Below are 10203 nucleotides of genomic sequence, written 5' to 3' on the forward strand. Positions count from 1 at the left end.
CATAATGAAAGAGTCTTGAATAATAAATAACAATTTATGCTTAATCAGCACATTGTGATGCTGCATTTGGTGTTTGCGTGAATAAGGTAAAATGTAGTCTCACTTGTTTTACTGTTTTTCTGTTCACTTTGTGTGTGTGTGTGTGTGTGTTTGTGTGTATCAGGTGTATGAGTTTGCCATGAAGGAGGTCCTTATTCATCGTGTCCCTCTGGAAGATGCAGGGATTTCACCTCAGAAGAAGAAAAGGAAACACAGGTATTATGGGTATACGTCAGCTTTCGAACTGGAATGATACACACACCATGTCAAAATAAGAGTCACTAATACAAATAAATAAACACACTGTGTCAAAATAAGTCACTGATACATATAAACAGTGTCAAAATAAAAGTAACACAAACAAACAAGCAGATTGCGCCAAAGTAAAAAAAACATTAATATAAACAAACAAGCAGAGTGTGTCAAAATGAAAGTCTCTAATATAAGCAAACCAGCAGAATATGCCAAAATAAAAATCACAAACATAAACGAACAAGCTGCATGTGTTAAACAATGCAGGACCCATGACATCACCAGCCCCAGCCCCACCCACGTGCTGTCTTGCGTCAGAGACTTGGACAGACCGAGCTCTGAGTCAGCGCTTTAGTGTCAGCTGAGCACTCAAACTCAAAAGGAAACAGCAAAACAACAATAATTGGGCATTGGCCTTTGAAAAGGTAAATAAGAGCATTTTTCTGGGATTAAAAGTGTAAATTCATCTGTAACTGGAAATATCTGTGCAAAACTGTGCTGGACTGAGGTGCACAGATTTCGACAGGCTGTCTGCCAAGAGTGTCTACCTCGTGTTTACTCCTGCTCCTCCTCCCTTTCGTACTTCCTAAGCCTGTCACTTACTCAGACACAGAGACAATGCTGTGTATCTATTTCATGTGTCAAAATTCAAAGCATTTAGTTGCCTTAGGTGACATCGCACAGCCTGCGATGTGACTACCACGCATGCGCACATCACGATGACGATGCTTAAACGATATATCGAGCAGCCCAACTCAACAAGTAATTTATATAATATGTTTATTTTTCTTATGATTTTAATATCGCCGGTCTCAAATCTTTGATCACTTTGAAGAATACTTGTAAATGAAGCTGTAAAACCATACATACTGTATATAAGAAAGAGAATAGACACATTTATACATATAGAAGTATGGGATACATTGTAATTATTTTTTAGGTGTGATGATACTGTATAAAAATATATGCAATATATTAAGATCCTGACCTCAGAAATTGTCTTCATTTCTGTAGGTTGTGGGCCAAGATCCAGCTAAAGAAAGGTAAGCTCATTCTCTTTAAACTTATAAATCAAACAGATTTGCATCATATCAAAGAATGCCCCCATTTGTAAACCCAAGATTTACAGTCGTTTTGTCTGCCATTGTTGCCTTAGATAATTCGTCCAATCAGGTGTACAACTACCAGCCATGTGACCACCCAGAGCACCCTTGTGACAGTTCCTGCCCGTGTGTGATGACCCAGAACTTCTGCGAGAAATTCTGCCAATGTGATCACGAGTGTGAGTGACACATAAATATACACACATGCACACACACACACATCGTCATACAAACAGTTCAAGAATAAAACAAATATAATCACATGCAACTTCTTGGCACCCCTAAATGCTTAATGATTCCTCAAGCCTCAAGCCTACAGACTTTTTTAAGCAGCTGCGTAACACTCTGAACATTAACACAATTGATGCTAACACAACAGAGAAAGACTATAAACTAAAGAATATACAGAAAGTTTTAGCAGGCTCTGGAGTGGTGGTGCACTAATTTACTTTGCAGCAACACCTGTGCAATCATGTATCTTAATGCAGGGGCAAGGAGTGGGGGCCAGACATCCCCCTCAACAATAAGCTATGGAGCTGTGAACTAGGGGTGGGCGATATGGCTCTAAAACAATATCACGATATTTCAGGGTATTTTTGCGATAACAATATACTTGGCGATATAGGAAAACTAAAATAATTAATTAATTTCAGGAATATAGTATAATGGTATAACAGTATAATCATAATATGGCAAAATATAAATACAGCATAAAATAATATAATGCAGCAAAAAATGTTGCAGAATATTTAGTGCATGCATATCGTCGCTGTCCAATGAAAAACACTTATCTCCAAAAAAAAAAAAAACTTGTAAACTTTTAATAGAAGTCAATGTAAAAAAAAGTTTATTTCGGGTAATTTGAAAGGGTTTCTATTGGTCTATGCATTAAGAAATTTTGGCACAGTGTAAGGGACAGTTTCTCTGTTCAAATTATGTAGTAAACTAAAAATTAACAAAAATTGAGTTTTTGAAAAAAGTGTTTTTCACAGGACAGCGACGATATAAACTGTTAACAAACAATTATACAATAAATGCACTTAAAACTTCACAGTAAATAATAGACTACTTTTAAGACAGAAAATCCCTATTATCAAAATATGGATTTTTAATATCATGAGATTTCTGTGTCACGATATATTGTAAGCGATATAATATTGCCCACCCCTACTGTGAACTATATTCTATGGAATAATGGTACTTCATGCAATACATCTTGGCTGGGGAGCTGGAATGAGGTGAGGTGGTGGTCATCAAAAACCCTCACCTCGCTAATGCTCTTATTACCGAATGCAATCAAACCCTATAACAGCAATGTTCCAGAATATATTAGAAAGCCTTGCCTGAACAAAGAAAAGCAGGATTTTTTTAATACTGCTGATTTCAGACGAACCAACGAATTAGCAAGTGTTTCATTACTTTTACCCATATAGTGGATATGAGTTTATAAATTCTAATACAAAAACTAAACCTAATATGAACCTCAGTAACTGAAAATCAGGCCCTTGAGAATCAGACCCTTAGAAAAAAGCCTGGAACTGTTTTGTTGTTGTGGAGTCAGGAGCTTTTTTTCTTCTGTTTTTCTCTTTTTTTCTAGAGATGATTTGTATGAAAATACACACACACACACAAACACACACACTTTAATACTCCATAGACCCTCTTTGGTTTGAGGAAAGTGTCCAGTGGATTTTTTTTCCAAAGAGCCTTTTATCTGTCGATTCTTTTTTATTCCTTTTCATTCTATCGAATGAAAGCACTCTCCCACAAAGCCAGGTAAGACGAGTGCAGGTGTCTATAAAAAGCCCATTTTACTCTCTTCTGCCCTACTGCCTTCTGTCCTTTTTCTCCTTTTTTTCTTTCTTATTCCTGCTAAACACACAGTCTGACCAACTCCAATTGCTCAAGCTGATTGAGCTGAATATGCTGTTCTGGTTAAGAGCTGGTTAAAGTTTTAATCTGGATAGAGCAGCCACCACTAAAATTCAAGTTACATTAAATTTATGTATATAGCTCATTTTAGAACTTTATTGTCGCAAATAAAGCCCAAGCCCGACCAGACCCACCTCAAAAACAGTTTTGGTGAGCTCGAGCCCGATTTAAACAAGACATTTTTAGTGAGTAGAGTCTAAAACTGAACTTTTTATAAACATTTTCAAACTGTTTGAATGAGCGAAATCTGTTCAGATGATGTTAATTAACATTGCAAGAAGCAAAATATCTATTATTTAAGAACAGTGTTTATAAAGAACCGATCTCCCCGTCTACTGTAATGTAATTTACAATGTTTAAGAATATAGAACACTGTCTGACAAAATTATTTTTTTATTTTAAGCGTACAGCCTTAGTGCAAAATAAACAGCAAGGCTATTCACGAACAAGCGGAGGAGCTGATGCGTGTGCATTGCTCACTGCACAGTTCCAGAGCTGTGTGATTATAACTTTGTAACTTGTAACATTTTTTTAAACACAATTTGATTTGTTACTTTACTGTATTGTGATTAGCCCTGAGGAAAGTGGTGGGAAATCTCACCCCGAATTTGGGGCAGGCCTCAGGTTGGGTCGGGCTCGGGCAGAGAATCTAAGCTTTAACTGGTGGAATCTAAGCTCTAACAGTAGCTCAGAATAAGGCAGAAAGATGGAATTGGTTTGGACTGGATTTATGGAGAGCAACAATATGTAGCATTATCAAAGCTGGTCTTACACTCTAAAAAACAGAGGTACGATATGAGTACTTTTTTGTACTCAAAGGTACACTCTTTATAATTGTACCCTCAAAGGTACAATATTGGTCTTTACAGGGTCAGATTTGTTCCCTCTGAAGTACAAAGTAATTTCTAACAGCAATAAGTACAAATTTGTACCATTTAACCAGCCAAATGGTACACTCAGTATTCTGTATCACTGTACTGATGAACAATATATATTTTAATTGCACAAGTCTTTGAGCCATATTTAGTTGATGATAATGTTTATAATCTTTATAATCTTTACTGGCACAAAAACCATGGGTACAAAAAAGGACTTTCACTGAAAGGTACTTTTTTGTACCTCAATATAAGGTACAGCCTCAGCGACAAGCTTTGTACCCTTTTAAGTACAAATCAGTACTTACTTTTCTTAGTCTTAAGCTGGATTTTTAAACAGGGTGGTAGTTAAAGAATTTTGATTCAGAGTTCATATGGTCATGAAAAACCTGGAAAAGTCATGGAATTTTGAAGCAGGCCTGGATAAGTTTTGGAAAAATAAAAAAGTTTTAGAAAAGTCATGGAAATTTAGTGTTTCAGTTTATCAATGGAGAAAATCTATTTTGAGCTACAAATACATCAGCTCAGAGTTAATTCAGTAAGTTAGCCCTAAACAATGGAGCATTCAGGATCTGACACACATTTTATTATTAAAGATTGTGCTTCTACTTTGATTTTGTTTGGTAGTTTTTTTTTTTGTTTCATTGTCCATATTTGCACTGTTTTAAAAATCGTATGGTCATAAAAAGTTGCCATGAAAGCATGGAAAAGTCATGAAAAAATCATGGAAATGTATTGGTTAAAAGGTGGTTTTCTCTGAGTGGAGGAGAATGCAATGAAGCTGTTTTTTTCCAGAGCACTGTGCCAAAGCTCCTGCTTTGTAGATCTGTGTTCTTTACCACTAGAGGGCAGAAATGCACAGTCAGTTTTTGCCAACTGTACAGGAAAGACTGATTTCTGTGATGTAGATTAAAGCTAAAGACTTAAAATAAAAAAAAAACTGTAGTTGGGACAATTGCAGGCTAGTTGCTAGATTAGGTACCATGACACACATGTACTACTCTCTAACTACCATGACTGTCACAATTCTGACAAGATTTTGCTGGTAGCTGGTTTCAAATGATCTAAGCTGGTAAAACAGTGGAAAATCTGGCTATATGGGCAGAAAAATACCCAGCCGAGGGTTAGAATAGCAGCTGAGGAAAGTGATTAAAACAGTCAGCTAGCTCAACTGCTGTTCCTCTGGCTGTATCACAGAGACTGGCATATTTCTAATCACTTTTTAAGTAAAATTTTTAGTAACCTGATTTTCTTCTGAGGAATAGATTTGTGACGAATAGCATTAGCTAGCTAACATTAGCTTTCACAACATTTGTTTACATTGTCTTTATGGAGGGAGGAAAACTGGTAAAAAACAAGTCTTGTGGGTAGCTGCAGCCTTTTATGATATATCAGCTACAATATGTTCTTTTTAAGTAGGTTGTAACGTTATCTATGTAATAGTTTAACTGTAGAGTTACTTAGTTAGCTAACTTGCTCACCTATTAATCAAAAAACTGGGTTGGACTATGCATCATATTTTTTTTATAATGTTTGTCGTATTATTTTTTTTCCTTCTTGTTCTTACAAGTTGGAAAAACCACAGAATATCATTTGCTAGTTGCAAATGGAATCAGCTTGTCTATGTTGGTCAAAACAGTTAAAAATCACTGAGACATGGTAATACGGGTAAAAAAAAAACATACCCAGCAGAAGAGGGCTAGAATAGCAGCTGAGGGAAGTGATTAAAACAGTCAGCTTAACTGCTGTAGCTACTTCTGGCTGACAGAAATCTGTTAGTAAACATTCATTCACACGTTCTGTGAGATTAAATAAAAATATTCTTATTTTCAATTTCAAATATTAAATATTATTATTAATCTGAGATATCAATTTATGACTGATAGCATTAGCTAGCTAGCTAACATTCGCTTGCACAACATTTTTTTATACCGTTCTTATGGAGGAAAAAGAGTAAAACCACAACTTTCGGGTAGCTGCAGCCCTTTTTTATGATATCTGTCAGCTATCATGTGTTCTTTTTGTGTAGTTGGCCATCATTAGCCAAAAAGCTAACTAGCTAACCTACGAACAAAAAAAAGAGACTTTGACTAAATATCATACCCCCTATTTTTCTTAATGTTTGTCATATTTTTTTTTTTCATCTCGTCTTTACAAGTTGGAACTAACATGTCAGAATCTCCGAAGCCTGCTAAGAAGAAGCTTAAATATGAATAAAAATATGATTTTTGTTGACTAATGTGTCTGTGTTAAAACCCCTTAAAATGCCTTGTCCGATATACGGTCTACAGGTGTAGGTGATACAAAACCCTTTTTCTCTGCAATAAAATAACTTATTTGCATTCTGAAAATATGAGGGCTTTGAAATCTCCTACAAAACACTTGAAGAAGCTGCCTGTTTTCTCTCTACTCCACTTAATAATTTCAGATCAGTAACAGGAATCAACCCTAATTCTGCATGTTTAAAAAATAGAACACACAAACATAACAAAACTAGAAAATATATATTTTTTTTAGAAAAAATATTTATTTAAAAATGAAGTTCAGGAAAAAGCCAATTTTAGTATTTTATTCGTTATATGTTGACATTAGCAGATTTACTTAATTTTTTTTTTTATATTTTCTATCACAATATCAGTTATGCTTTTTAGTAATGTTCCTTATTAAACATGAAAGCTTTTTATGTAATGCTTGAATAGAAATCCTCAAGAGAGTTAAAAACAACCAACCTGGGTCAAGGTAAACATATATTTGAATAACTCTTACAGCCCTTTATGTTGGGTTGTTCAAATAAGCCAGTGTTGTGGGGTCAGGTTAACCTGGTAGGTACTGTGTTCCAAAGTAAGAAAATCAGCTTTATAAATTCTGCCTAGATACAGAACCATTTCTTTTTACTTCAAAACTGAGTTTCCCTGGGTTCTATGCTTCATTCCAACCATATTGTTTTCAATCTAGGTCAGAACCGGTTCCCAGGCTGCCGCTGTAAGACCCAGTGTAACACCAAGCAGTGTCCGTGTTACCTGGCTGTACGGGAGTGTGATCCTGACCTGTGCATGACCTGTGGAGCTTCTGACCACTGGGACAGCAAACAGGTGTCCTGCAAGAACTGCAGCATCCAGAGAGGACTCAAAAAGGTATGTGTGACCTGATTAAATGTTTAATGATGCAATGGTTAAATAAAATCTCTCTTCAGTAAAAGCATTAGGACAAGGGATGTACCGCATATTCGGCAACTAAAATTATTTGGAAGAAAATGGCAAAAAAGCACTTTGTACTGGTTTCTTTATTTATGTAATCCTGAAAAAAGTGGCAAAATCTGCAAAAAAAATATGTTCACTATTCAGTGTCAAAATCGAAGACTGAATACCAAAGAGTTTCATTTCGGTGCATCCCTAATTAGGACTCTCTAGAAATCCAGTTATGATTGACATTTTTCAATTGTTTTGATAGTAATAGCAAAACTATAAAATGACATAACTATTATGTATTATTAACAGCAAAATCAAATTAATATTTTTTATAACATAGTATTTGTTTTACTGATGTGATCAATTTGATCTATAGATGAATTATAATAAAGCATATTTTAAAATTAAATAAATTCTGTTGTTAGAATTTTGCTGTCATAACCTATAAACCTATAACCTATAAAAGATGCTCTATGAATATCTAAAACTGATTTAATCAAAAGATGACTAACTTTGCTGAAGATTTAAGCTCTGTGTTTTGACACTTCCAGCACCTCCTGCTGGCTCCGTCTGATGTAGCAGGTTGGGGAACTTTCATCAAGGAGCCCGTCCAGAAGAATGAGTTCATCTCTGAATACTGCGGAGAGGCAAGTTCAGCCCACACCAGTGCAAACACATACAGAGATGCTCACTAACTGATTTTACCTCACACTGGACTGGAAGAACAGAATTATTCATATTTTAATAATAATACATTCTGATTTTTAATCATTTTTATTCAGCCATTATACGTGTGTGTGTGTGTGTGTGTGTGTGTGTGTGTAGATCATTTCCCAGGATGAGGCAGACAGAAGAGGTCGGATCTACGACAAGTACATGTCCAGCTTTCTGTTCAATTTGAACAATGGTGAATATCATTACGTGCTTTATGATAGATTTAAATGAATTATATATTACTATTAACAAAATACTGAGACTCTCCACTTACCGTGATCTTACTCTGCCTGCGTTATATTTGCTCATCAACTTTCCACAGACTTTGTTGTGGATGCCACGCGAAAAGGGAACAAGATCCGGTTCGCCAACCACTCCGTCAATCCCAACTGTTACGCAAAAGGCAAGTCCTAAAAGTTTAGCATTTATACATTTTTAAGACACACTGTCTTTTAATCTTTTCAGACCTGAATTATGTTCCTGTAAAGAAATAATATACACTGTAATGCACACAAAAGGAGACTGTAATATTCCACTATTCAACATTTATTACGGTTAAATTCAGTTATCTGAAATAATTGCTATCACTAAACAGTAAAATAAACATACTGATAAAAAAGTGCTTTAAAAAAACACATACAATTAGTGAGCCCTTACTTGACCTCACTGGCTCTAGTGCTGATATGCCCTAATGTTTGAGATGCTGTTTTCTTTTAGTGCAGTCGGCGGGGCAAAGCTACTGTTTCTTTGACTTAGAACCTTGTTCATTGGTTGGTTCATGGTAAATTCTGATGGACTACAGGTCTCAGTTGGTGTGCAACAAAACATTTAAAAAACAAAAAGAAACACAAGATCTGAAAGTGTTTACTGGATAAAATATGGTAGTTAAACTAACTATTTCCGTGAGCTACAATGTTTCTGTCACAATGTTTTTGTGATGGAATATGATTGTTGGATTGTTGCAGTTGTGATGGTGAACGGGGACCACCGCATTGGAATCTTTGCCAAACGGGCCATACAGCAGGGGGAGGAGCTCTTTTTTGACTACAGGTATGCCATAGTAATAACCTATAGCTTTTAAGAGGACATTCTAGATCACTGTAAAGAAAATCAAGAACAGTGTGAATAAGGGTTGATAGGGGAAACATTTTAGATTATGTAAAAGGGGGAAAACATTGTAGAACAAAGTGATTGAATAAATATTGTAAACCAATGTAAATAAACAAGTGAGAATATTGTTGATCAGGGGTTCCCAACCTTTTGGAACTCGCAGCCCCCTTGACCCACCTCCAATATTTAATTATTTATTTTCTTGCTGTTTAAAGCCAAATACTGCACAACCATCAACTTCTTCAAAGTTGTCCTGTGCATCTAAATAGAGCTTAAATCAGGCCCAAAAAATCTGCACAGGCCAGTGCTGTGCAACTATTATACCATTATATTGATTATATTACCATTCTAACCTGTTCAACATCACAAAGGTCAGAGTTGAATTTCTTACTTTGCTATATTGTGATTATTATGCAATAGCTTTATATACAACAATACATTTCATTAAAAAACATAAGCCTACATTATACACTTTTTTCTTGAAAGCGTGGGAATTCAAGTTGGGCATCAGACAGACAATCTAAACTCTACGTGTGAAGCCTAGTGCTAGGGTACTCACTGTTATATTTTTGTTTGCATTTATACTGCTTTTCTAAGTGGTGTCAGTGATACAGGGGCTGCTTCACTTAATTGGTGCAGATTCAGGGTCTTTTAACCATTTATCTATGATGTGTAAAACGCATAACACAGGAAAACTGCTTCAATCAGACTCTCTTAAATAACTAGCCTGTTAATCTACATGCTCACTCTGTAGTACATTAAACCAATTAACATGCTCGACCTTATTTTGCAAATAAATTCATTACTTAATTATCTTTACACCTTAATTACATTTGACATGAAAAAATGCACAATAGAAAACAAATAATTTTGGCCTACAGCCCCCTGCAGTACCTCTGCAGCCCACTGGGGGTTTGCGGCCCACAGGTTGAAAACCACTGTTCTAGATCAGTGTGAATGGGTCAGACCACAACAGGGAATAGGTAGAAA

General features: G+C 35.6%; 1 protein-coding gene across 2 annotated transcripts in view; it reads left to right on the plus strand.

The window, feature by feature from the left end:
- ezh1 (enhancer of zeste 1 polycomb repressive complex 2 subunit) overlaps positions 1–10203 on the plus strand; it is a 41422-nt gene that overhangs the window by 23178 nt on the left and 8041 nt on the right. For both annotated transcript variants that reach the window (XM_015602530.3, XM_007237604.4), the window contains exons 12-19: positions 164–255; positions 1306–1334; positions 1448–1573; positions 7157–7335; positions 7941–8036; positions 8215–8296; positions 8426–8506; positions 9069–9153. In XM_015602530.3, coding sequence (XP_015458016.3) covers positions 164–255; positions 1306–1334; positions 1448–1573; positions 7157–7335; positions 7941–8036; positions 8215–8296; positions 8426–8506; positions 9069–9153 — 770 coding nt within the window. The remainder of the gene's footprint in view (positions 1–163; positions 256–1305; positions 1335–1447; positions 1574–7156; positions 7336–7940; positions 8037–8214; positions 8297–8425; positions 8507–9068; positions 9154–10203) is intronic.

Source organism: Astyanax mexicanus, chromosome 19, assembly GCF_023375975.1.
Source record: "Astyanax mexicanus isolate ESR-SI-001 chromosome 19, AstMex3_surface, whole genome shotgun sequence".
Lineage (NCBI taxonomy): Eukaryota > Metazoa > Chordata > Actinopteri > Characiformes > Acestrorhamphidae > Astyanax > Astyanax mexicanus.